We start from the raw sequence: 27,937 nt of genomic DNA, 5'->3' as shown, positions 1-27,937 counted from the left end.
TTAATACTGTGTGTCACTTAATTCTTTTGGAAAGTTGGCATAAAAGGTATTGTTAAGAATTTAGAGTTAATTATTTAATGTAAAAGGCACAGATTCAACTTGAAATAATTTTTATTTAATGCAAAATGTATTTTCTATTGGCAAAATTAGAGTTTTCTCTAATTTTCTGTCTTTTTTTTATAAATAAAATGTACTACTTGACTGAAATCTTAAAAAAAAATTTTTCATTGGAAGTAAGCAATTTCATAAAAATTTAAGTAAATTGTTAAGGGTGTCAAACATGTATTCAATTTTGATTTAAAATAAAACTGAGGTTTGTTTTACATTGTGGCAAATATGTACATTTTAGAAAACAAACTTTGCCTATATTTAGTCAATGTAATTTTTAAAGTAACTAGGATTATGGAAACTAATAATGCTCTGCAGTATACTGAGGGAAGATGAAACTATATTCATAAATCCCTTTTCTAGTTATGGTAAAATTCATTTAAAAAACTAGATCTGTAGAAATAAATTGTGCAAAATAATATACATGTAAAATTTACATTTTCAGGAACTGAAAAATACAGAGTTCTGTTTAAGTTGTAGACTGTTTCCCTTCAGTCAATAGGCTTGATCATCATCTGCACTGCTCTCAAGGAGTATGACCCGCCTCGGTATTCGGCCCAAAAGATTCCATCTTGGTACTTGCTTCTGTAGTGACCTCCTCTGTACCACACTCCGTTGAGGTTCGAGTGTGCACAGGCGTTGTACCACCAGCCTCCTTTATGAAAATGGGCACAGTTTCCTTTGAGGAGAAAAACAGAGACATCAGAGTGAGTGTCTTCTAAATTGGGTACTCTGCAAACCATCAGAAACTTAGTCTACCTGTGGATCAATGTTTTTCTTATTGATTTCCATTAACCTTTCTTTCATAATTTTGTTTCTTCATTTATTCTGTTACTTTTGCTTAAATATTAAGTACATGGAAGATCACTTGAATTGCCTTCCTTATCTTGCTCCTTGCATGCTTAGGACTTGTTTTGTTTTAAGTGATTTCATTTGCTAGGTAGCAAGGTAAATATAATGCAGGCATTGTTAGCTTGTGAGAGAGGATCGGAAGGAAAGATAGGAAGTTGCTAAAGAGAGTCAAGTTTGGGGAAAATTGAATTCTCAGAATAGCAAAAAATAATATAAAACAGCATGACTAGCAGTTACATGGGTTTCTGTTAAAAAGGTATATATTATGGGTATTTTGCTCTTCTTTTTTCCTCTTGCCTGTGTGAAATAGGTGGACATGTTTGCCAGGATACAGCTGAACAGAAATATAAATTCATTTTCAGGGGTGATAACCTCTTTATCAGGGCCAGAAACCTGGATTAAGGAGGCAAAAGTTTATGAAAATTAAATTAAAAATTATCTTATGTGGATGGCCTAATTGATTTTCTAAAGAGAGTGTTAATTGCCCCTCTGAATAGAGCTTGTGTTTGTTCCTGTACCACTTCACAAGCCTTTGCTGTCCCCTTGCTAAGAAGGCCTTTCCCCGGTTCCCAAACGCTGGCTTCCTTCGCTCCCTGCCGGTCTCTGTTCAGATGATACCTTCTCACAATACCCTTTCTGGGCCACCCCTTGTACAAGAGCACCCACCCCGCCCCACCCCCTGCTGCCCCCACTTTCTGTGCCCTTACTCAGTGTTTTTGTTCTCAGAGTACTTGTCACCACCTGACAGGTTATGTGTCTTCCTCTGCGAGCCAAGTTCGCTCACTGCTCTGTCCTAGGCCCCCAGCCTGGCACAGGGGAGTGTCCAGTCAGTGTTTGTTACGAATCGCAGGCTGCTGGGAGTTTTATTTCCAGAAGAAAGCATTTTTGTTTTGTTTTCATGCCCCACCCCTACAAGTGAGACCAGCAGAACCTTCGTCACAGAGGCCACACGCTGGGGTTGGCCCGTGGCAGCCACTCAGCCGGCGCGCCGCGAGGGGTTTTAAAACACGCAGCACCTGACTGTTTAGTCGGGGGAACTTTTCCTGTAGATTGGCAAGTAAAACAAACAAAAACTGTTTAAAGCCAATATGACAATAGCCATCCAGTGTGACTGAATCAAAATTATATCTATTTTTTGTCAGACTGACAAAAATACATATTTTGGGGTGTGCCGCAGAATTTGGTGGCAGCGTGTGCCATGAGGTGAGAGGCGGAGATCGTTGCCTTACAGCCACAGGTTCTAAAGCTGCTCCTTTCAGCAGATCGTGGTCCCTTTGAGTCCAAAGTGGCCTTTCTGGAACACTCTGAGTCGTGCGTGTGTATTTACAACGGCTTCTGTTGCATGCCTGGAAGGTGGTGATTCTACAAAGTGCACATCGGCTTTACTCACTCACCTGCATACATGTCTTTATCTCTGTCCAGTGTGGTGAACTGTTTGCCATTGTGCCACATCAGAGAGTCCCCTGCATTTCCCTGGTATGTTCCCAGGCGCAGTCTATAGAATTCACTCTCAGGTTCCAGGCGAAAGCTGCTATATTCTGCATAGACTTTTTTATCACTCCAGTCTTCTAATTCAATCAGCAGCTTGTAGTTATCTTGGTTGCTAAGCATATAAATATTTTCCAATCCAAGCCAGTATTCTCCGTCAATGTTTCCAAACCCTTTCTGTTAATAAAAAAAAAAAAAAAAAGGATGAGTGTATAAATAATTGTAGAGACAGTAAACGTTTTAATAGATAGGTTTCAAACATTCGAGCATAAGGATATGGGTCATGTAGGTGGTAGTGTGAATTTCTGTTTTAGTCAGTCGCCTTATCTTTATGAGCCCCACATAGTCGTTTTGTTTTGTTTTGCTTTCTCTTACTTTGTCAGTGGTATTTATTTGCACAGCTAATTTCAAACCCTACAAATAACACAGAGGCAAAAGAGAATAAAAATTATTCATAGCTACTAAAAACATTAACTTATGAACTACCCACATCCTTGAAAGGGTTCCTGATCTCTCTCATACTCATACAAAGAGCTTATTTTTTTTCTAAAAGTATATAGATACTGTCCCCACCTTAGTCAGACAAAAAGGATATCTAACATTACGATCATTCATTAAAAATGATAGTATCCGCCCTGGCCAGTTTGGCTCAATGGTTAGAGCGTTGGCCTGCAGTCCAGAGAGACCCAGGTTCGGTTCCTGCTAAGGGCATGTACCCCGGTTGCAGTTTGTCCCCGGGGTGCGGGTGGCAGCCACTCTATATGTCCCTTTCACGTCAATGTTTCTCTCTCTCCTCTCTCTCCTTCCCACTCTATATGAACAAAAAATGAAAAAATGTCCTCAGGTGAGGATAAAAAAAAGATAGTATATGTCTTAGAGTAAATTATCTTCTTTTGCTATATTATAAGTAAAATTAGTAAATATATGAAGATAAAATAGTAATCTTCAAAGTTCTCCCTTTAAAAAATTGTAGATTAATGTTTGAAAAAACCATTAACTGTCCTGTTTCAGTAAGCATTTGCCATTGCGTGTATGCAGCAGGCTTTATGTTTAGAACCCTGATCTTAATATACCGAGTGTATTTTCAGGGAGGTTGTGCTGCTGAATTTCTTTTTTCTGGTTAGTGCTTGTTTAGAAGTTTATACAACTTCTGACATGGATATGTTAATGTCTCATTTTTAGCTGCCAGTAAAATATCTCCTAAGAGTGAGTGATCACGTTACTTCACTGTTTTTTTTTTTGGTACGCGCCCCTAGCGGGAACCGAACCCAGGACTCTCTGGTCCACAGGCCGATGCTCCAACCGCTGAGCCAAACTGGCCAGGGCCACAATTTTTATTGAAGGATTAACCATCTAGAAAATATAGTTTCTCCCATCTGCCATCCTTAAACTGAAAATATATACCACTCAAAAAAAGAGCATGATGAATGTCAGAATTACTAACAAAGACTAGTTGTTTACCTTTCCAGAATTGGCACTGCATGATTCCGGCCCTGTGTGAATGAGTCTAGGTGTACTGCTTCCCAACAGGACCAGTGTCTGATGCCATCAACTTAAAGTGCGGTAGCAGGATTATCAGAGGTGATTAGTCTTAGAAAAGGGGTCATTTTTTTAAAGTCCTATACTTTATATTATTGCTTAAATATACTTGATGATGAGTACCGATGTGGTCATAAACAAAAAAGCAGTTATCTACTTAGAAAATGGAATTAGAAGTAGTCTTTGCAAAGAGTCACTTATAACTCATCCAGACTGAAAGGGGTCATTTTAAAGGACATCTTCAGTTTCCTTTTTACATTTTAATTTTGACTTTAAAATCAGAGATGAGAATCATCTTTTTGACAAATGTCACTAACAAAAAAACACATGGATAATTATTTTTTACCTGAGTGTCTAATTTATTGAATAGAATAGAATGGCTACTGTTGCAAGAGGTGCTCTGTTCTACCTCTCCCCAGGTCTGAGTCACTGATTTACCTTGTAATTGTCCCAGTTTCTGAAGAAGTTGACAGAGCCGTCTATTCTCTTCTGAATAACAGTCCAACCCCCAGGATCCAAACTGTTCTCACACCATAACTGCATTGGTCCGTTGCTGTTTTCAGGTTTAATCATATAAATGCCACTGGTCGAATAGCCAGCCTCTTTCGCATGCTGACAGTCTTTGAATGGTCCTGTAATTGAAATATTATAGATCGCCAGGGGATTTAATAGAAAAACAACCATATTGAAATAAGTTTTAATCAAGAGTCTTACCTTTATATCTTTCTTTACAGATACCACTTTTTATCTACTGTATACACAATACTACAAAAGCTAGAAACTAAATAAAAGGATAACTGCAGTCCCACATTAACTTGTGTCATTTTCCACTATTCTTACAAGTCTTTGTACATATACACACTTTTTTACACTGTTATAATTCTAACACACATAGAAATTTGGATTCTGTCCTTTTAACAAGCATTTCCATAGTCTGCATTCTAGCACTCAGGACGCTGACATACCATCGTTTATTCTGCTGACGTTGGACATTGAGATTTTATCTGATTTTTGCTGTTAGAAATAACACTACACAGAGTGTCTTCTTATTGGCTTTAGTTTTTCATATATTCTTATAAAAATTTCATGGGATTGATCTACTGGATCAGGAGAGTGAAACTTTTACAGCTCTCTATAGTGTCCGATCCACAGGTTTTGAAATTTGATTTCATTGGAATATACTACTAGTTCTTTGAAATATTCATTGAAAACAGTGTGCCATGATCAGATGGATTTTTGAATTGCTAAATGTTATAGTACCCTTTTGGAAACTCACAGTGTACATTCACATATTAAAGACTGAAAAGCCCTGAAATAAACCAGAGTTTCTCAAACTTACAGAATCTTCTAACTTTTTTTCTCCATGCAACAAGCAGTCCACGAGAATACATTTCAGGAATGTTGGCAATGTGCCTTTCTAAAGAGTTGTATCAATTTATATGACTAATAATAATTTTTAAATTTAATCTACGCAATGACCCTGTGATAGTTTACAGATGTTCTATAGATGAGAGAGTTAACTAATCTGAGGTCCTGTATCTAAGACGGTAATAAACCCTAGACTTAAACCCATTTCTTTCTAATCCCGGAATCCATGCTCTGACCTGCTGTGTTATATTTGCCCCATGTTATTTCATAGTTTTATGGAGTCTCTCCTTATTTTATTTTTTAATCCTCACCCGAGGATATTTTTCCATTGATTTTCAGATAGAGTGGAAGGGAGGGAGGGAGAGAGAGAGAGAAGAGGGAGAGAAAGAAACATCGATGTGAGAGAGACACATTGATTGGTTGCCTCCCACATGACCCAAACCAGAGCTAGGGACTAAATCACAACCGAGGTACGTGCCCTTGACCGGAATCGAACTCTTGACTCTGGTTCATGGGCCAATGCTCTAACCACTGAGAAAACCAGCCAGGGCACTTTCTGTTTTTTCACTCACTAATAAAGTCTATGAAACATTTTAACTAATAAGTTCTTTTCAAAACATTTTATAAAATTATTTGTAGTGTCTGACTTGTGAACTTCTGATATCCACATTTTTGGATCTTGAAAAACCGTTTTACTGAACGTTCTTTAGTTTCACCCTTCTCCAAAGTTTTGAGCCCTGTTTTGTTTTTGTTTTTTAATTTATAAGCATGTAAAAATATTACGTGATTCAGAAATAAGAATTACCTTAAAGACTATTAGAACAACAAAAAAGTAAAGAAATTTCAGTTGCCAATTTTATATTTTACTAGACATTTTTAAATTCTGACTTGTATAATTTTTAGAAATTATGTGAAAATAGAGAGTTTAGTCATGTAGAGTTCATACAAGAAAGTCTGTACTATAAAGTTAATAGGATTGTTAAAATTTTGAGAAATGTGTTATCTATAACTTGCCAAATATATACAGGGTCCCTTTTGGGTCTTGTTGAGGTAAGAATAATCTCATTAAATAAACAGTTACACAGTTGCATCATTAGACAGGGTTCAGAAAGTCTGTGAACTCATCCCTTAGGAGTCTGCTTCTTGAGGACCAAGGCTACTTCTGGTTTTCTTCTGACTTCATGTCAGCGGGGTTTTAATTTTTAGTGGGCTGTCAATAATTGTTTTGTTAGGTAAACGAATCCCTGACCTTGCCTTCACAGTCTAAATCAGCGGTTCTCAACCTGTGGATTGCGACCCCTTTGGGGGTCAGACGACCCTTTCCCGGGGGTCGCCTAAGACCAGAAAACATATTTCTGATGGTCTTAGGACCCAAGACTCAGCTCCTCTATCCATCTCCAGGCGGGTCCACCCACGTGCAGATACGCCCACTACAACATGAGGAACTGTGTTAAAGGGTCGCTGCATTAGGAAGGTTGAGAACTGCTGTTCTAAATACTTGGAAACTGAAAACCTCACACACAAATCAAGAAATGATCAATTTCTCTAGGCTTGATTTTTATTGTTTCATTGATATTTATGTTTCAGATTTTTAAAAATTACAATTCAGTGTCGATAAGAAGTACAGATTATATATAGTAAAACATTTTAAAAGCTGGAAAGAATGCTGTCTTTCTTGGGGTATATTTATTTTAGGTAATGAATTTTTTGGTTCTAGAGTTTCAATTTGGTTCTTTTTTATAGTTTTTATTTTTCTTCTAAGATTTCCAGTCTTGCAATCATGAGCATTATTTTTCGTTAAGCTGTAACAACTACTTTAAAAATTCTTGTCTTTTCTATTTCTAGTTTGCTGAGATTTTTTTTATTGTTTATGGGTTTGGGATTTTGTCAAGTTTTAAATTTATCTACTGAGATGATATTTTTGTTTTTGTTTTTGTTTTTCATTTGTTAGTGGGATGAATCCTGTTGGTTGTATTTTTAACATTAAACTAACCTTGTGTTCGTGGGATAACCTCGACTTGGTCGTGGTGCATTATTGTTTTTATATGTTGCTGGATTTGATTTCCTAAAATGTGTTAAGAATTTATGCTTTGCCCTGGCCTGTTTGGTTCAGCGGTTAGAGCGTCGGCCTGTGGTCCTGAGAGACCCGGGTTCGGTTCCCGCTAAGGGCACGTACCTCCGTTGCAGTTTGTCCCGGCCCTGGTCGGTCGTGCGGGTGGCAGCCACTCGATGTGTCCCTTTCACGTCGATGTTTCTCTCTCTCTGTTCCTCTCTCTCCCTCCCACTCTACCTGAACAAAAAATAGAAAAATGTCCTCGGGTGAGGATAAAAAAAAAAAAAAGAATTTATGCTTTTATATTCATGAGGATATTAGTCTGTGAAAGCTCATAAATTGGTTGTTAAGCTGGGGAGGACTATGATAAAAATAATGTTTTGAGCTTATCAGACTGGCCATAAATTAGATCACATTTCCTTTAACTTCAATGTGAATTATTTTTATATTTTTCAATATAAAACCTCCTCAGTTACTGGATTTAAATTACAAGGTATTCATAGCCTTTAACGTAACACTTCACAATGTAACACATCATCAGTGACTGTCAGTTCCCTTCCTTTTTCCTTCCTAACCTCGACACACAGTCATAGTTTGTTTAATAATTTAAGTAGCTTATTTAATAAATAATGCTTATTTAATTAATAAACAATGTGGCTAATCAAAAATGTAGTCATTTCTACTGTAGAAAAATAATGTATTTCCGAAAAACCCCATGTTCTGCAAAATCATGCACTAAAAATAACAGTCAGTGTTAGCTGTTAGCACACTTTGTATTCAGCTGCAGTTAACTTGTGGCACAAAACACTGATATGCTTGGAAAAATCCCATATGAACCAAAATGACCTCTTTGTTTTACTGATACTATTCTCCCTTTTTTGCTAGTTGCATATGAGCTACTTCACTCTACAGAAACATGCACTGTAGTCAAGTCAGAAGGGTAGAGAATTTTAATTTCATATGTGGGAACGAAATGGAAGGAAAAGTGAGGTGTGATTTCCAAGCACACTCTCTGATTGTTCTGTGTAATGCGTGGTAATATACTCCTTGTTTATTCGTGGAGCTCCCCCATGGGCAACAACTGTCTCTCGGTTATATATCCACGGTTTAAACCCCCTTAGGCACTCAAATATTTGTTGAGCTAAATGATTCCTGGTAGCTACAGTGGTTTCCTCAGTTCTGCATTAATTTTTCCAGAAATATTTTGGCTGCTTCTACTATAGGCTAGAAACTGTTACAGGCTCCAGCGGTAAAGAAACAACCATAGAATCCAATGGGAAGTGGGGAAGTAGCAAGTGAAGAGAGAATTTCACTACTGCGTGGCACCTACTTGGATGGAGTTGTGCATCAAGTTACACACGTGGGAACCTGGCTGAGAAACAGCCATCCCAGATTTGCAGGAAAGAGATCAGAGTCCACCTGTGTCTAAGCTGAGCCCTGAAGATAGAGCAGGAGTTTGGCTAGTGGGGCAGGAGGTCTGACCAAGGCCCAGATGGGGAAGGGGCTGGGGCATGAGGCAGGGCTGGTGTTACAGAGGAGCTACAAGTTCAGTATGTCTGAAGTATGAATGACTGAAGGTGCTACTTAGAGCTCCTGAGACAGACACTGGAGCTGAAACTGATTTCCTCGGATTAAAAGTATCATCATCGTGGTTATTTCCAAGTAGCCAGATTTTTCTGCATCATTACTTACAGAATAGTCAGGATATCTGAGGAACAATGTTCTTGTTTTAAAACCTATTAGTAACATCTGTAATACATTTTACATCCAACAATAAAGATTTGAAAAAAAATAAAATAAAATGAAAAATAAAAATAGAAGTTCAGAATAAAAAAATAATAATAATAGCCCTGGCCGGTTTGGCTCAGCGGTTAGAGCATCGGCCTGTGGTCCAGAGAGACCCAGGTTCGGTTCCCGCTAAGGGCACGTACCTTGGTTGCGGTTTGTCCCCAGCCCTGGTTGGATCATGTGGGTGGCGACCACTCGATGTGTCCCTTTCACGTCGATGTTTCTCTCTCTCTCTCCCTCCCACTCTATCTAAACAAAAAATGGAAAAATGTCCTCTGGTGAGGGAAAAAAAAAAATAATAATAATAATAATAATAATAAAATAAAACCGATTAGTATTGCCCAGCCAGTGTGGTTCAGTGGATTGAGTGCTGTCCCATGGACTGAGAGGTCACAGGTTCAATTCCTGGTCAGGGCACATGCCCTGGTTGCGGGCTAAATCCCCAGTAGGGGGGCGTGCAGGAGGTGGCCAGTCTATGTTTCTATCTTTCTCTCCCTTCCTCTCTAAAAAAATCAATGAAAATCATATTTAAAAAAAAATTATACCTGGCTGGTTAGGCTCAGCAATTGGAGCATCTGCCTGTGGACCAAAGAGTCACAGGTTCGATTCCAGTCAAGGGCACGTACCTAGGGTGCAGTTTGGTCCCCAGCCCTGGTCGGGTCGTGCAGGAAGCAGCCAGTTTATGTGCCTCTCTCACATCCATGTTTCTCCCTCTCTCACTTTCTCTCCCTCCTTCCCCCTCCTACTCTATCTGAAGATAAATGGAAAAGTGTCCTGGGGGGAGGATTCAAAAATAAATAAAACCTATTAATACTGAAATTAATGTATGCATGAAGTGGTTTTGTTACAATACACATAAATATCTCTCTTTTCAGAAAGTTGCTTATTCTATAACTGTCACCTTTGTATTATTTGTTCTGTGATTGTCATTGTAAATATTTACTCTGCACTCACTGGAGTATAGTTTGGACAGTTAATATTTAAGTATATATTCATGAATTGGGCTTTTATGAGGTTATTTGAAATGCTGTAAAATTTTTAGAAATATCAAGGTTTTGAATGTTGACAGAATATATATAAAATAACATTTTTTTCTGCTATTTAATAGGCCCTCAGATATTTAAGCAAATTAGAGAGTTCTGGGTTTTCTAAATCCAGCTTTGATTTGATAAGACTTCCATTTATGCAAATTTAAAATGATCTTCAACTTTAATTTTCAACCTACATGTTTTGTGGTGGGCTTTCCAGGGTGGATGCCTGTCAGACTTAGTTGATATAAAGGCTCAGGAAAATGTAGTTGAAATCCTTCTCTAGTACATGTGGATAAAATTAAAAGTAGTGCTTATTGCTACTTTTATTCCTCCTCAGTAAAGACAGTAAATATCAGAAATTAGTATTTGTTTATATTTATTTTGTACATAAACCATTAATCTGTCTTAGCCAGTATGTACTGTTGATCTTGGCAGAAATATTTTCTCATTATTACTTTTGCATATCTTATTTACTTTCTGCTCTAGAATTAGATTGTAAGTCGTTCTTAGAATAAATGTTTTACTGTTTTCTCTGTACCTTAAAAAAAATTACTTGGTGGGAATTTTTAACTGACTAGTAGAAAAGGACCAGTTTTATTTTTGAGAGATCAAGTTTAACTTGTTTGTTTGCATATTATCAGAAATAAATTAGTTGACATGATTTAGGAATTTGTTCATAATGGTTCAACAGGTATAGAAGTACCTTTCCTTTAAAAGAGGAATTTTATTAACCCTTGTCTTGTATAATCTTGCAATAGTCTTCACCTTCCACGACACACAATTGGATTCTTCTCTAGGCAAGAAACTGGGATTCTTTACATGGACTCTGAAGGACCAGTCTCTCTTCCTCAGCTTATTTAATGATTAAAGTTTGTACAGGCATCCAGGGCCAGTTTGGCTCAGCAGTTAGAGCATCAGCCCTTGGACCAAGGGTCTTGGGTTCCATTCCCGGTCAAGGGCACATACCTTGGTTGCAGGTTCGATCTTCAGCCCTGGTCTGGGTCGTGCGGGAGGCAACCAATCAATGTGTCTCTCTCACATCAGTGTATATCTCTCTCCCCTCCCCCTCTCTCCCCTCCCCTCCTCCTCCCCCTCTCTCCCTCCTACTCCATCTAAAAATCAATGGAACAATATCCTTGGGTGAGGATTAACATAAAGTAAAAAGTTTGTACAGGCTAACAAACTCCAGTTAATAGATCTGATTCATAGAAAGAAAATATTGACTATTTCCCAATGTGTTTCTCATAAAGAAACCCATATTTTGAACAGAACAGTGGGTTTTAAAAAAGATTTCAGCCCTGGCCAGGCGGCTCAGTTGCTTGGAGAGTCCCTACCCTGAAAGGTTGCGGGATCCATTTCCGCTCAGGGCTCACACCTAGATGTTGGTTCCATCCCCGGTCAGGGCATGTATGGGAGGCCGCTGATCGATGTCTGTCTGCCTCTCTGTCTGCCTCTCTCTCTCTTTCCTTTTCTTTTTCTCTTCTCTCCACCCCCTTCCTCCCTCTCTAAAATGGGTGGAAAGTATTCTCAGGTGAGGGTTAGAAAACAGATTTCATGCTTTGAACAGCACCTCAGCTAGGAACCGTCGTTCACACACCTGCCTGCCCTTTTTCTGCAAACTATTGGATCACCGTAGTTAAAAGGACAAGCCTTCCCTTTTTGTTTTTGAATTTCTCATTTATTTTCTTACTTTGTCCTAATTCTGTTCACTTTGTGATAGGAGTAACACTCCCTCCCCCCCCCCCAAATTTTTTTAAATGAGAGCTTTCAAATGATTGGTCAGCAAGTAAAATCTTTTTAAAATAAACCTTTTAATTGGATTGAGAGTTAAGTTTAAGATACATATATTCGACAGCATTGCTGGGATGGGAAATTTGAGGCAGATACTTTCTAAAGTGATAATAGATTATTTCTTGTAATAATAATTACTTTATTAATCTGTAAGTTCAAAATGCAGTTAGCAAGCTCGGCATTTATTTTTGAAATTATTAAAAAACTTCTGTTATTTTTCATAACTTTTTAATAGAATCATATTCCAACGGCTCCTTTGCTTATTAATCAATCTTCTTTAGTTAATTTGTTTGTTTTAAATGTTAAAGTATTCCACTAAAACCAGTTGCACCTTTAAAATTTACAAATAGGAAGCATTTTAAATAATTGAAATGTAGCTTATCACGTACTAAAAAGCATATTTTTAGTTTCTAATGACTGCTTTTCAAGTTTAACGTTTCAAGCTTACCTTTTATGCCCCCATACATGGCAAGGCAAACTCAAGCAGGGAAGCACATACAAAGGTTAATAATCACGCCCTGGCCAGTTTGACTTAGCGGTTGGAGCGTTGGCCTGCGGTCCAGGGAGACCTGTGTTCGGTTCCCGCTAAGGGCATGTACCTCAGTTGCAGTTTGTCCCGGCCCTGGTTGGTCGTGCGGGTGGCAGCCACTCGATGTGTCCCTTGCACATCAGTGTTTCTCTCTGTTCCTCTCTCTCCCTCCCACTCTACCTGAACAAAAAAAAATGGAAAAATGTCCTCGAGTGAGGATTAAAAAAAAAAAAAAGTTAATAATCACTGATGATCAGACCACACAGAAATCATTTTCACATGAATCACATTTAATCCTCACAACCATGTCATTTACAGAAGAGGCAGCTGGGTCTCAGAAAAGCCTCACTGGGTCCCAAGGTTCCTGGTGTTTAGGTCTTTGCTCTAACATGCTGTAAAGAAACTCAGCTCCCTTTACCTGTACCGACTGGACTTCTTTTTCTCAATACACCACTTGTAAGAGAGTAATGTTTTCTTCTATAAAAGACTGACCTAAAGTGCAGCCACCGAATAGCATGAACAGTTAAGAATTTTATTGATGGCAGTTTGCCAGCGTGTAGTCGTTCCCAGACGTTTTGTTAATAAGGCAGAGGAAGGTAATGTTCCTGGAGATAATTTATGTTAAACTAACAAAATTATGCCATTATTTGCTATATATTCATAATAAGTTTGTTCTTTTGAGGTACACTTTTAATGGCCATTTTAAAAGAAACTATAAAATTGCCTATTGTTAAAACACCTTTTAAAAAAAATGATGGTAAGATACAGATAAGATAACCTACACCAGTTTAACCACTCGGGAGCGTGCAGTTCCATGGCTTTAGTCCACTCTCATTGCTGTGCATTCAGTCTCCAGACTCTCTCCATCCTGCAGAACTGAAATCTGTGCCCCAGTAAGCAACTCCCCATTCCCTCCCTCACCCCAGGTTCTGGCTCCCATCATTCTACCTTCTGTCCTTATGAATTTGACTCTTCTAAGAAACTCGAATAAGTGGAATTATACAGTATTTGACTTTTTGTGACTGTCTAAAACACTTTTAAGTAATACATTCAAATTATGTATTTAGACATTGGGAACGATCCTGTACCGCCTCCACGTGGAGACCAGTAAAGTGAATGCTTGCTGCTCGAAGTGTATGAAGTACAGCAGTCCCCCGCCACACCTTTGCACTGTTCGTGCAAGCCCCACACACTTGGCCGTACCTTCCAGTCTGAATAAGAATGTTAGGATAAAGAGTTTAGCACTTATAAATAAAAGAAAATAGCTAAGCTGTTGTCGCTTGTAGTAAGTTATAGTTATAGCTGATGAGAATCACAGAATGTGAGAAGTAGAAAGGGATGCTAGACTCATCCAGTCCCACCAGTGCTCATTGTACAAGTGAGAAAACAGAGACAGGCAAAGTGCCTTACCCAAGGCCAGTAACAAAGAAAACACATTTTCTTAATTCTGTGCACTTTTCTTACATGTTGACCATTCTTATGGTGTAGTTAATTATGTCCTTGAATTTCAGAGACTAACATTTATAGAATAAAATAAGTAAAAATTTAATGTTTGCTTATACCAACAAATAATAACAAAAAATCTATGCCTATCCTTAATTATTACATTAAGGATTGATGTGGTAGGGATATATATACACCATTGTTTTATTAAACATCTGTTTAGTGGGACTTTTGATATGCTGACTCTCTAACATGGAATTTAATTCTGTAATATTAGATTTTTTTTTTTTTTGTACCACAACTCAATATATAATAAAACTTAGAACTGATATATCTCATTTTGTTTTTGTTTTTTTATCCTCACCCGAGGATATTTTTCCATTTTTTGTACAGATAGAGCGGAAGGGAGAGAGAGGAACAGAGAGAGAGAGAGAAACATCGACGTGAAGGGACACATCGAGTGGCTGCCACCCGCAAGACCAACCAGGGCCGGGGACAAACTGCAACCGAGGTACATGCCCTTAGCGGAAACCGAACCCGGGTCTCTCCGGATCACAGGCCGACGCTCTAACCGCTGAGCCAAACCGGCCAGGGCTATATCTCATTTTGTATAAGCACTGTTTAGTGATCAGTATATGAATATGTGAGTATTCATTTCTTCTAGAATTGGTGATAACATCCACTTAACACTCAGCACCCACAGAAAATACTCCATGACAGTCATCTCCATGTGTACATAATTGTGCACCCATCAGTTTTAAAAAATCCACACACTTCAATTATGTTTATTTATAAATTATATGTACAAACTACTGTACTGATATTGTGTACATTAAAAGCTTACACAAATATATACATTTTTAAAAGGATATAAAAAATTAAATATATATTTTTTCTTTCTACTCCCAGTAAATCATTTTATACATATGGATGTGGGGATATTAATAATGATCAGCATTTATGTAATTTAGTGGTACTCTAGCCTGTTGTTACTGAGAGTTATTGAGAGTTAGAACAATATAAAATGAATGAATCCAGTAAATAGAATGTATTAAAGTGCTTTCTTGAAGGTGTTTGGAATTACAACTTTAAGAAGCCCTATAAAGGAATCCAGTCAAGGTGGCGGGTAGGTAAACGCGGTATCACATCCTCCCACAACCACATCAAATTTACAACTAAACTACAGAACAACCATCGTTCAAAACCACCTGACACCGAGCTGAATGGAAGTCCTACAACTACGGAATTAAAGCAGCAGCCACATCCAGACTGGTAGGAGGGGCGGAGGGGCGGAGGGGACGGGCTGGTCCCACACCCACGTGTGGCGGATAAAAATCAGGAGGACACCTCGGCTGGGAAGGTCCTCCCTGAGGACTGAGGGGTCCCCGTCCCACACCAGGTGCCCCGCTCAGGGTTCCAGTGCCAGGAAGAGAATCCCCATCACTTCTGGCTGGAAAAACCAGCGGGAACTGAGGCTCAGGGAGGCTGAGGCGGCTGGAGCCCCAGGCAGCTCCTTAAAGGGCCCGCGCACGGACTTATCAGACTCTCTCCCTCTAAGCTTGGAGAGGAGGCAGCTCGACGGGCACCAGAGACATACAGGGAAGAACTGAGCTGTTTGGCACTGGAGCAAGGGCTGGAGAGGAGGCTTTCTCCGGGACAAACATGCTGTCAGAGGCCTTTGTTCCTTTGGTGAGACCTTTCCTGGGGCAACAGACAGTTGCTGGGGGACTCCAGCAACCTGACTCACACTGGTAGCCCCGCCCTGCTGACTCCCTGAGGCCCCGCCCCACCCAGCTTTCAGGCCCACCCAAGCTGTTGCCACTTGCTTAACCATAGGATTGGCCTGTCTTCGATCCTGCTTCAGGTTTTCCTAAATTCTTTCAAACAAGAAGCATCTGGTCTCAGATAGCCCCATACTTCTCGTTAAGTAATAAACAGAAACAAACACAGGGAGGCGGCCAAAATGAGGAGACAAAGAAACAGGTCCCAAATGAAAGAACAGAACAAAGCCCCAAGAAAAGAACTAAGAGAAATGGAGATGAACAACCTAACAGATGCTGAGTTCAAAATACTGCTTATAAGGATGCTCAGTGAACTTAGTGAGAACCTCAGTGAACTTAGTGAGGGCCTCAAGAGCATAGAAAAGGACCAGTCAGAAATGAAGGATGTACAGTCAGAAATGAAGAAGGCACTAACTGAAATAAGGAATAAATGACACAGATTCAATAGTAGAGTAGATAAAGCCAAGGAGCAAACCATCAATTTGGAATATAAGGAAGCAAAAAATGCCCAATCAGAACAGCAAAAGGAAAAAAGAATCCAAAAAACTGAGGATCGTGTAAGGAGCCTCTGGGACAACTTCAAGCATGCCAACATTCACATCTTGGGGGTACCAGAAGGAGAAGAGAGAAAACAAGAAATCGAAAACCTATTTGAAACAATAATGGCAGAAAACTTCCCTAACTTGGTGAAGAAAACAGACATACAAGTCCAGGAAGCACAGAGTGTGCCAAACAAGATGAACCCCAAGAGGCCCACACCAAGACATCATCATCAAAATGCAAAAGGTTCAAGACAAAGAGAGAATCTTAAAAGTAGCAAGAGAAAAGCAGATAGTCACCTACAAAGGAGTTCCCATCAGACTGTCAGCTGATTTCTCAAAAGAGACCTTCCAGGCAAGAAGGGGCTGGAAAGAAATATTCCAAGTCATGAAAGGCAAGGACCTACAACCAAGATTACTCTATCCTGCAAAGCTGTCATGTAGAATCGATGGCCATACAAAGACTTTCCCAGACAGGAAAAAGTTAAAGGAGTTCACCACCACCAAACTATTATTATATGAAATGTTGAAGGGTCTTCTTGAAGAAAAAGATAAAAAAATATGAACAAACAAAATGGCAATGAATACATATCTATCGCCAATGGAATCTACAAACAAAATGAACAAGCAGAACAGAAGCACTCTCATAGATACAGAGAACATTTTGTTGGTTGCCAGATGGGAGGGGGTTGGGGGAATGGGTAAAAAAGGTGAAGGGATTAAGAAGTACAAATTGGTTGTTTGAGGAACCTCAAAGGGGGTGGGGGGTGGGAAGACATAAACCGAAGAACTTATATGTATATATGCATAACCAGTGGGCACAGACAAGAATGTTGGAAAGGCGGGAGGGTGCGGGAATGGGGAGGAGGAGGTCAATAGGGGGAAAATAAGGAACATCTGTAATACATTCAACAATAAAGATAAGTTATAAAAAAAGAAGCTCTATAAAAATGTATTATCACCCTGGCCGGTTTGGCTCAGCGGTTAGAGCGTCGGCCTGCGGTCCGGAGAGACCCGGGTTCGGTTCCCGCTAAGGGCACGTACTTCGGTTGCAGTTTGTCCCCGGCCCTGGTTGGTCGTGCGGGTGGCAGCCACTCAATGTGTCCCTTCACGTCGATGTTTCTCTCTCTCTCTCCCTTCCTCTCTCTCCCTCCCACTCTATCTGTTCAAAAAATGGAAAAATATCCTCGGGTGAGGATTAAAAAAAAAAAAAAATGTATTATCAAGTCAATTAATATCTATTTAGCATCTGCAAAGGGACACAATATCCATCTACCAGGAAGGAGCTTATAATAGGAAGGCATTTTTTATATGTGTATATAGGTCCTATGTGTACAGATAACTGATAATTCAAGAAGGTATATAAGAAATATGTTAGCCCTGGCCGGTTCTGCCCAGCGGTTAGAGCGTCAGCCTGCGGTCCAGAGAGACTTGGGTTTAGTTCCCACTAAGGGCGCGTACCTCGGTTGCAGTTTGTCCCCAGCCCTGGTTGGGTCATGTGGGTGGCAGCCACCCGATATGTCCCTTTCACGTCGATGTTTCTCTTTCTCTTCCTCTTTCTCTCTCTCCCTCCCACTCTATCTGAACAAGAAATGGAAAAATGTCCTCGGGTGAGGATTAAAAAAAAGAAAGAAAGAAAAACTTGAATGATTTTTTTATGAGTATTTGGATATTCCATGAAACTCTCCTAAAAGCTCATTAGTATTTCCTAGATTTTCTTCAGTAAATATGTATTGCTGTTATAATAATTTACTTATTTCAAAAAGGAGAATGCTAGTTTGGGGAAAAGATTATTTTAGGGTTTATTTACTAATTCATTCCTTCATTCCTCAAGTATTCATTGTAGTACTCACAACATGCCGAGCACAGTATGACAACCTGATCCTGACTAGATGTTTGAGATGAGAAATGAGAAACAGTTCACTTCCTTCCAGAAGCATTCAGTCTAGCAGGGAGCCGGGGACACAGGCCGATGGCTCCAGTGTGATAGGACAGAAAACGTGGTCCCTGCATAGTCAGCAGTGTGGGGAGAGCCGCCTAGATGTGTGTGTTGGAATCTGGGAAGACGCGACATTTAAGACACTGTTTTAGGGAAGCCTTGAAATTTGCCAGGTCGGCAGGTGAGCTGAGAGAAGGCACTTCTCCAGAGGAGACAGCTGCGTGCGAGGTTCGGGCAGGACACCAGGTGCAAACACCAGCTTGGCCTAGACCAGGAGAGCATCAGGCCGGGGTAACCCGAGTGGGGCGTGCCTGCAGCCTCGAAGCTGCACGAGCTCTCTGAAGTAGAATGTCTTGAAGAAAGCCTTTCAAAGCCATGGAAGGAAGAAGATGCCATTGAGGACCTAGAGAAGTAGGAAGGTCGGAATATGATGTGGAGGCTCAAGAAAACAGATATGAGTGGTCAGTGGAGTCCGGTGCTGCAGAGACACAGCCACTTTGTGATGCGTTTCTAGTCTTTGTTCTGTTTCTGTTGTTCAAAATCATATCATATAGTCTGCCCTGGCCTGTTTGGCTCAGTTGTTAGAGCGATGGCCCGCAGACCAAAGAGTCGCGGGTTCAGTTCTTGGGTGGTTGGGGTCATGCAGGAAGCAACCAGTTGATGTGTCTCTCTTACATCAATGTTTCTCTCCACCCCCCTCCTCCCGTCTGTCCCTCAGTCCCTCCAACTCTATCTGAAAATCAATGGAAGAATATCCTCAGGTGAGGATTTAAAAAAAAAATTATAGTCTATGTGCAGTTTTATGTCCTGCCCTTTTTTTTTTTTTTTTTATCCTCACCCGAGGACATTTTTCCATTTTTTGTACAGATAGAGTGGGAGGGAGAGAGAGGAAGAGACAGAGAGAGAGAAACATCGACGTGAAGGGACACATCGAGTGGCTGCCACCGCACGACCAACCAGGGCCGGGGACAAACTGCAACCGAAGTACGTGCCCTTAGCGGGAACCGAACCCGGGTCTCTCCGGACCGCAGACCGATGCTCTAACCGCTGAGCCAAACCGGCCAGGGCTATGTCCTGCCTTTTCAATAAGTGAATGAACTATGATTTATTTACTTTTTCTTTTCTTTTCATTTTTTCTTTTTAGCTTTTGTGTATTTGGGGTTTTCCCTCCACTCTGGAAACAAATAAACTTAAAGAATTCAGGAGAATGGCTTATGGAAAAATGGATGCAGGTGTAAAATATTCCTAAAGTTAGCAGCGAGCTTCCTAAACTGAAACAAAGATGAATGATTCATTTTTGCGTTCTGGGCACCTGCATCAGTGACTGGTAATGAATGAAAGAATGGAATTAAGCAATAGCGGTAGAGATATTAGGATGAATTCTAGGTTTGTAGTTCTGTGTTTCTGTTTTGTTTTGTTCTTTTGCTAGTGAAAACTTACATATACTTATGGAGGCACAGAGTATAAATTGTAGTCTCTTTAGCCTTGGAAAATAGGAGGATACCTTTATCTCCTGAGACTGAGAGCAGGAGGGCGTGGGCTCTGTGCAGACGTTTTCAAGATAGGAAAGAACAGGGAGCCTAGGCCCTGCGCAGACTTCCTCTCGGGGCAGCAGTAGATGGTGCGTGCGCCGAGTGGGGTGAGGAGACGGTGTGATTCCAGGCTGTGTCATTAAGGCTCATGGAGACTGCGAGCGAATGTTTGCTTGTTCTTTGGAGGAGGAGGAGAGTGGGAAGAGCAGCGAGAGGTAACAGTAGGATTGCCGAGGAGCATTGAGGACCTCGCAGGAGGCCAGTAGGACAGTTAGAGATGAGAGGCTCATGGACTCATTCCTGTCTCTGTGCTAGTAACATAGATTGTAAGGATTTAAATGGAAGACTACTTTTTTCTCCAGAATATAGTTTTTTGTTTTGTTTTGTTTTTAAATACGTTTTTATTGATGATTTTTTAGAGAGAGAGATAGAAACATCAATGTGAGAGAGAAACATCAATCGGCTGCCTCCTGCACGCCCCCTATTGGAGATCAAGCCACAACCCAGGCTTGTGCCCTGACTGGGAATCGAACTGGGACCACTCAGTCCATGGGACCATGCTCAGTCCACTGAGCCACACTGGCCTGGCAGAATACACTGTTTTTAGTCTTAGAGTTAAGAGATCTATTTAACTTCAGTTCTTAGTAGGAAAAAAAATAGTTATTTTAATATTATGTACAATTACATCACCAGAGAACACAAGCATTTGTTATGAGCATTGTTTCCTCAACTATAAGACACATTTACCCCGTACTTCTGTCTTTGACAGTAAACAGAAACTCACCTTCATTGATGAAAGTTACTGGTGGTATCTTGAAAGGGCTTTTGGTGGGGGAAGTTGGTAGATCCGGTGGAGGCATTAAGTCTCTGGGATCACCAGGATCCCTCTGGATCTCATTACCTGCCAGCAGCCCGGGTGTGTACTGGTGACTGCTAGGAATGTGTCGTGGCACAACCTGGACAAGCGGAGGAGACACATGGGGGTCTTGTCGGGAGAATATCCTCAAACACTGTTCTTCCAACAATGTGATCATCACAGACTGGTTATTGACAAGATCAGTCAAGGAAGCATATTTCGCCTCTAGCTCCCTATACCTTGTTGCCATCCTCAACATTTCTGTGGTGACATTGAGGATTTTATTTTCCAACTGGGAAAGTTCGAGAGAATTGTCCCTCTTCCGGATGATCTCATGTAACAGTTGCATGTAGAGTTGGGTGACTCGAGAGTTCATGTTCCGGCTCTCTTTTCTCAGCAGCTTGACCTCGTTCACAATGTTTCCATCCACGTCCACCACCAGCTGCAGGACATCTATCTCCCGCTTCTGCTTGGACAGCACATCCTTCAGGTTCTCAAGGTCCATCCTGGTGATCATGTCTTTAATGTTCCCTGCATCTTGCCCTTTGGTGTTGACACAAATTGGCCCTGTTATTTTCTGTTCAGGGACCAGGAATGTGTATGCGCATTTCTTCACCTCCTCTTTGCCAGCTGTAGCACGAGGGTACCTCCTCTGGCTTACTTTTTTAATTGTGAACTGTCCTCTGCAGTGCCCGGTGCCCGTTAATAGGAAGAGTAACACAATTAGGGTCCAGATAAAAGCCTTCATTTTGAAATGAGCTTGTGTGATGTCTTCTGAAAAACAAACCAATGAAGGTAGAAGTAAAAGGAATTAATATTAATCTACTTTTAATGTCAATAATATAAAAAAGCATCTAAGGGAAGACTGAATATCTGTTTGTTAATAAGTTGGACCAGAATGAACGTTATTTGTTTCTTAGGTTCAGTATCATGGTGCCTTCACATTTGTTTAAAAACTAGGTTTCTGAGACCACGTGCCACCTCATGGCTTCTTGTTCCCCAGCTCAGTGAGCAGACTTTGATGAGCGTCCACCATAGGCAGAGACATCCTAATCAGAACTTTCTGACCTTTAAAAGGCTCACTTACCCTCTGAAAACTGTTAAAACGGCACACAATATTTGTAAGGCATTAATTAAAACATTGTTTCCTCACTAGTGTTAAAGTTACTAGGTGACTACTAAGTCTGTTTTATATTACACTGTGCAGTTTCAACTAAATGAACCCTCTCAATAAATATCTTTTTAAACCATCAAAGAAACTAAAAAGATAAGTTTCAAACCAGCAAGTTTTAGCATCATATTTTTGGTGTGTTTTTTTGTTTTATTTTTTAATCCTCACCTGAGGATATTTTTCCATTGATTTTTCAGATACAGTGAGAGAGAGAGAAACATTGATGTGAGAGACACAGTGATTGGTTGCCTTCTGCACAACCAGGGCCAGGGACTGAACCACAACCTAGGCATGTGCCCTTGACCAGAATCGAACCCACAATTCTTTTCCACAGTCCGACGCTCTAACTGCTGAGCCAAACCAGCCAGGGCATATTTTTGTTTTTATAGCATGTCCTTTTGGGATTGGGGACAAGTTTAAGAAAGATAGAATACTTACAGTCAGTATTGTGGATAATTGTGTTTCTAAACCATATTATTTATGCTGTAAACCTGTGTATAATTCAGCAGATTCATTGTCCTAGCAGGTTCCACTGACCTGTGTGTTAGTAACATGGGAACTTGCTGTAACCATTACCAAGGAAAGGCACTGCCTGTAATTGAAGGTGATAGAGTTGGGAAGTGCCTTTGAATCCACCTTATTCGAGAACCTCTGCGCCGGTGGCCATGGTGAGAGCCACGGGCACACGGGAGGCGCGCGGGGAGCCAGGGCAGGGACTCGGGTTCCCTGGCTCTGCAGCGTGTTCATAGCAGTGGCTCACGCGCTGAAACGCGTGCTCGGAATGTTTCACTTTTGCTCTGGGAGATGAGAAATACGTGTCCTCTGTGGTACAGCTTCTGAGGAGACACTAGAACTAGTTTTGTTCCAAGTTCCCTGCGGTCACCTCCCTAAAGAGGAGGAGCAGCAGGATGGACGGCTCCCTCAGGTTCGTCGACAGCTGCTGTGGCGCAGGCCACCTTCCCCTCCGGGGAACTTGGCCCCTCTCGGCCTTTCTGGAGGATGGCAGTGGACGTGTTAAAGCAGAGCTTTTCTATCCCGTTTTCCACCCAAGTGTTTCTTATTTGAGAAGCTAAGGCCTAGGTTTTTACGCCTGCTATCAATCAATGATTACAACGCAGTAATAACCAGCGTTCATACTTCCTGCATGCCTGCTAAATAAATGCCAGGCATTGTTGTAAGCCCTTCACATGTATTAAGTCATTTGTGTCTCATCACAACCCTCTGAGGTAGATTATTACTTTCCTCATTTTCCGATGAAGAAACTCTAGCAGTTAGGTGCCTTACCCAGAGCCGCACGGCTTCTGAGAGATGGGGCCACAGTTTGAACCCAGCAGACCCCAGGGCCCATATTTTCCATTAACCTGTGTGCTGAATCACATGGCAGCATACTCTTCTGTTTTCTGTCGGCAGCATTACAACAGTCCCCTATATTTATGTTTGCTTGACACATGTTAACTATTTGCATTTGCACCATTTTGCAAAGGAATAAATTCCTGGAGAAGCAAAAACACTCAAGCAGGATTCAGATCTTCGTGTAACTTTTCTAGACCTGTGGTTTTCATCCTAGTCATGTGGTCACTACAGAGAAGTCTTAACTTTGTGTTTCTTGTTTTTCACAGAATGAGGGTGGGGGGTGGAGGGGTAGATCATGGAAATAAAGAATGGATGGAGTGTGGGGAATTCTTGTCCTTTTACAAAAGGATGTAGACATGAGGGATGAGCACAGTAACATCCCACATCCATATCAGAGGCCTCCTGTTGCTGACTGATCGCCAAAAGCACACTTGGTTGAGTCCTTTGCGTTTTTTGTTTCATACTTGGCCTTCTGACATCAGTAGAAAATTTAGACCTTAGGAGTCTTCTGTTTTATTTTAGAAAGGACTCTGACTATCTGGAGTTACCTACACCAAAAATGGATAAAAGATATTTTGTTATATTTATGGATTCATGGAATTTAAATGTGGTTTAATTTAAAAACAGGGCAAAAATACATACATACATACTTACACGAACAAAACAAACTGAGGACAGTACAACCGCAGCCTCAGCCTCCTGGGTACATGCACAGATTTCTCCTCCAGTTACTAACCTAGTGCTCAGACCCTCTCATTTCACATCCGTAACAGAACAGAAACTCTTAGATCATAGTTATTTTACCTTAATAATCTACCACGAAATAAGCTACCAAAACAAGGAAAATTTGGGAAGTACTGTGAAACTTCAAAGCAAGTGGAATTGTATGAACAGTATTCTATTTGAAAAGCTTGCGTTGCTGTCAGACACAGATTTTTATGGAACAACCAAGAGCATATAACCCAAGCCCGTTACTGTGACTTGGCATTGGTGTTGTCACAGAAGAACAAAGATGTGAAAGGACAAATCCGACTTAAAGCTGCACTCGCTTCCTGTTGGTGTGTTCTGCCTTGGCTTCGTGGGCGCCAGTGCAGTTAGGCAGACCCTGAGTCCCTGTCCACCGTCGGCGAATCTGACCCAAATGTGTACTGAAAGGAGGCAACTGGAGGTTTATTTTGTTTTAAATAAATACAATTCCCTTGTTCTCACAGAAGTGTGCTGACTTTGTTGTCATCTAAAACAGAGGAAGGAGCCAGATTTTTTAGTAGTAGCCTGAGCTACGTCATGAGTAAAGGAGTAGTTTTAAAAATACATTTACTGTTACATTTTCAGAAACATTCTTTTATTTAATATTTTCCCACATATGTTCAGTTTTAAAAGTGAAAGATCCATAAATCTGTGTTACCTCATAAAACCCTCTGTGTATGTTAAAAATTTTCCTAGGTCCCAGGAGACTGTTATAAATTAGTTACGGTATACTTAAGTTTAAATCTGCCTTTGCTTGGTTGTTTTTCAGGGGGAAAAGTCTTCCATGCTTTGGGTTAATTTTATTGGTATTTTTTCTCTTCATAGTTGCTACAGTGCCAGCTAGTAGGGAGGAGGAATAGTCAGGATTGACTCCCTCTCAGATGGTGAGCGCAGGCACCTCAGTGCCCCTGTCGCCCTGAAACAGCTGAGGCAGCCAACTTCAGTTTAGGAAGCACTGAGTGTACCTTAGATAAAGCACTTCCAGATTGTGGATTGTGTCCCTGGAAGAGACTAGTTTAGTTGTCTGTAGGCTTTGGGTTTTAGATTAAATGCTTCCCTAAGGCTTCAGCAGGAAGAGGTATAATGAGGTCCTGCACTTTTCATAGCAAACAACCAAAAGATGACAAGTATTTCAGATCCTGTACTGCTTGGAAATTTTATCAGAATTTCTTGTAAAATGTGGTTCACAGAGAGCTTCCCAGTATTTAGAGTCAAGAATATTTAAGGAAAGGACATGAAAGTAAAGTGGAAGAAATTTTAGCTTTACCATGATTTGCTTGTTGAAGATTCTTGCAGTTAGTATCTTTAATGTTTAAAAGGACAGAAGATCCCCAAAGCAAACAAACTTACATATCTTTGGTGTTAAAGCTTACTAATTAGTAACTAGTAATTTTATTGTTAATAATTCTCACAATACAATTAAAGCCCCCAGATGAAATATTGAAAAGAAATCTTGCTTGGAGTTACCAAAATTATTTCTATATAAAATTCTTATATATTTTCTATCTTTTAATTATGTATTTAAGTAATTGTAGCTCCAGGGTTTTATTTTCTATTGTTAATACCGACTTACATAATACTTTCATCACATTTTCTTTTTCTCTCCAATCCTAATCTGTAAGGTTTTAGGGCATTTTTATTATCAGTAACTTTGCTTTTTCAATTAATTCCAGTTGTAGTAGTTTTTATTTATTACCCAAATTAAATTACTGTTACATGTAAACCTTGGAAAATATTTAAAATGTTGAGTTTTAACAAGAAATACTATACACTTGTCTTAAATCATTATAAGGATTTCTGCTTATATTTGGTTATACTATAATTGAGATATTGTTGCAAAGCCTTTCAGTTAATTTTATATATACTTAGCTGTATTTTTTAGGTATAGTTTACGATATCTAACAGTATCTAAATCTTCAGCGCTGTAGCTGCGTGAAGAAGACCAATGTTTATAATTATTTTTTTAAGTTTATATCCCTTTGTTTTGATCACTGTGCTATAAATATAAACATTAAACTTTAATCGTAAAGTGAAAATTTCTCCCTAGAGTCACGAAAGCACTTGTTTTCTGAAACCCAGCATATATACATTAATCTAAAAGCATGTCACTACATATCATTCAATTGATCACAAATAATGCACATTAATCACTGTAAAGTACATAATGATTAGTTTTCACATAAAGTTGCAAAAAACCTTTTTCAGATTGAATATATTGTAGTGTATTCCAAAATTCTTTAATAAGAGATTTTGAAACTTACACGACAAATGTAAAATATTTATGCATTCTGACACACATTAGAATTGTTAAATACAAGCATTAAAATACCTTTTGCATCTGTTGATAAAGCAAACGCAGAAACTTGCCGCCCTTATTCTTGCTTTTAAAAATCAGTGTAGGAGTTTGTTCGTCTGTGACTTGAATGGCAACTGCATCTTTGTTTTGGGCCGTCGAATCCAAGCTGTAATAAGGAACTTCTTTTTCTTCTTACGACACCAATCAATTGACTTTGACAAGCCACCTATGTAATTTTAAGTAGTGGAGTGGAAGTCCCGGTCTGTGGCTGTCTGGAGTCCAGCGGAGAAAGCGCTGTGGCTTCGCTCTGCCTGCCACATGGAGAAGTGCGGTAACCAGCGCAGCTGACCCAGATTGTATGTGCAGTGCCCTTGAATAGTGATTCCCTCTTTCTCCGCAGACTCAAGTTCAGCCCACATATTACGTCACCAAAAATTGCTGGAGACTGGGGGCGTGGAGGAGTCTCCTCCCTAGGATTTCCTCTCTGCGGCCTTAAATAGGGGTGGGGGGAGTGGGATCAGCAGGAGGTTGAATAGCTCTGAACAAGGAGAGACTGTGCAGGTTGAAGGAAGGGCACCATCTGGAAACAAACTATCCTAGTCCAGCGGGCAATTCTAAAACAAACATTTTAGTCTGCTGGCCAGAACTCTTCAAAGTTGAATACTGAAAAACACAGTACTCTACTTCACTTAGGAGCGGCTGCAGGCTGATGAGTTTGATTTTTGTTACAAAGAACAAGAGTTAGACTTGGTCAGGAAGCAGCCACCTAAAGAATGTAATGCTCTTTATAGCCTAGAAGTTTTAAACAGTTTACTGAGTTGCCATTTCAGATGATTTTAAACGTTTAAGAAACCTAATGTTGTAATATGTTTATCTTACTCTGTGATGTTTCTTAAGATAAATCTGCTCATATATATATATAGAATTACCAAAAATAAATGGAAATCTATGTATAAAATTCTTTCAGAAATTTAACTTTTTTCAAACCTAAACTCGGATGCCATGTAATGTCACTTCCTTTTTACAACATGGCACCTCTTGTCTGAATAAGGATATTCTTATAGTTGATATCTTGTGATTTAAATGCGAATATAACCCTGGCCTGAGTGGGGGGGGGAAGAGTTCTGACACACACACACACACACACACACACACACACACACACACACAGAGGCTGTGCTAAACTTGGACAGGTTACTTTTACCTACCTCTGGCCTAGTTCTGCTATGAAATTAGGGTGCTGGAGAGAGAATTACTAGTTGTTGAGCACTAACTATGCTATTATATTTCATTAAATCAGGAAATGTGATTAAGTAACTCAATAGCTGAGGAAGCACAATTTTAGCTACTTTAAGTGACTTGGCTTTCAGTACTTCAGCACTAAGTGGTAGACCGGGGGCTGAAAATCCAACTCCAGAGCATCGTGCCACACTCTGCTGCAGTGCCCAGCTGCTGCTTGCTGCCGCTCGGTGGTACCTTCGGGCTTCTGCTTTCTGTACACACCGCGTGCTTTCCTCTGCTGCTGCAGCTTGTACTTTTCTCCCTGGCACTCCTACCGTCAACTGTTGATCCACATCCTGATTTAAAGTCAGCTTAGTTTCTGCCTCTTTCACAGAGCTGTTTCTTTACATTCCTGTGACATGCTGAGGTATCTTAAGGGTTGCAAACTCAAGTGCCTCTGAAGACAAATGCTCACAACAAGAATGAAGCAGGGCCCTGGCCGGTATACCTCA

At 40.2% G+C, this 27,937-nt stretch overlaps 2 protein-coding genes across 6 annotated transcripts in view; one reads left to right on the top strand and one right to left on the bottom strand.

Moving 5' to 3' along the window:
- Positions 1-27,937, top strand: part of RALGPS2 (Ral GEF with PH domain and SH3 binding motif 2) — a 118,632-nt gene that overhangs the window by 55,992 nt on the left and 34,703 nt on the right. The window lies entirely within an intron of this gene.
- Positions 600-26,275, bottom strand: ANGPTL1 (angiopoietin like 1). The gene is made up of 5 exons (XM_036272311.1): positions 26,238-26,275; positions 20,566-21,411; positions 4,426-4,619; positions 2,355-2,625; positions 600-787 (listed from the first exon to the last, which is right to left on the bottom strand). The coding sequence occupies exons 2-5, from the start codon at positions 21,383-21,385 to the stop codon at positions 600-602; spliced, it is 1,473 nt and encodes a 490-aa protein (XP_036128204.1). The 5' UTR covers positions 21,386-21,411; positions 26,238-26,275.

This window comes from Molossus molossus, unplaced genomic scaffold (genome assembly GCF_014108415.1).
Source record: "Molossus molossus isolate mMolMol1 unplaced genomic scaffold, mMolMol1.p scaffold_m16_p_20, whole genome shotgun sequence".
In the NCBI taxonomy this organism is placed as follows: domain Eukaryota; kingdom Metazoa; phylum Chordata; class Mammalia; order Chiroptera; family Molossidae; genus Molossus; species Molossus molossus.
This window is presented reverse-complemented; position numbering and strand designations above follow the sequence as displayed.

Coding starts and splice junctions, on each gene's coding strand:
- ANGPTL1 (XM_036272311.1), bottom strand. CDS start 21,385: ATGAAGGCTTTTATCTGGACCCTAATTGTGTTACTCTTCCTATTAACG. Junction 4,620..20,565: donor AGTAACTTTCATCAATGAAG/GTGAGTTTCTGT, acceptor TTTCAATTACAG/GACCATTCAAAGACTGTCAG. Junction 788..2,354: donor AGATAAAGACATGTATGCAG/GTGAGTGAGTAA, acceptor TTCTCCTCAAAG/GAAACTGTGCCCATTTTCAT.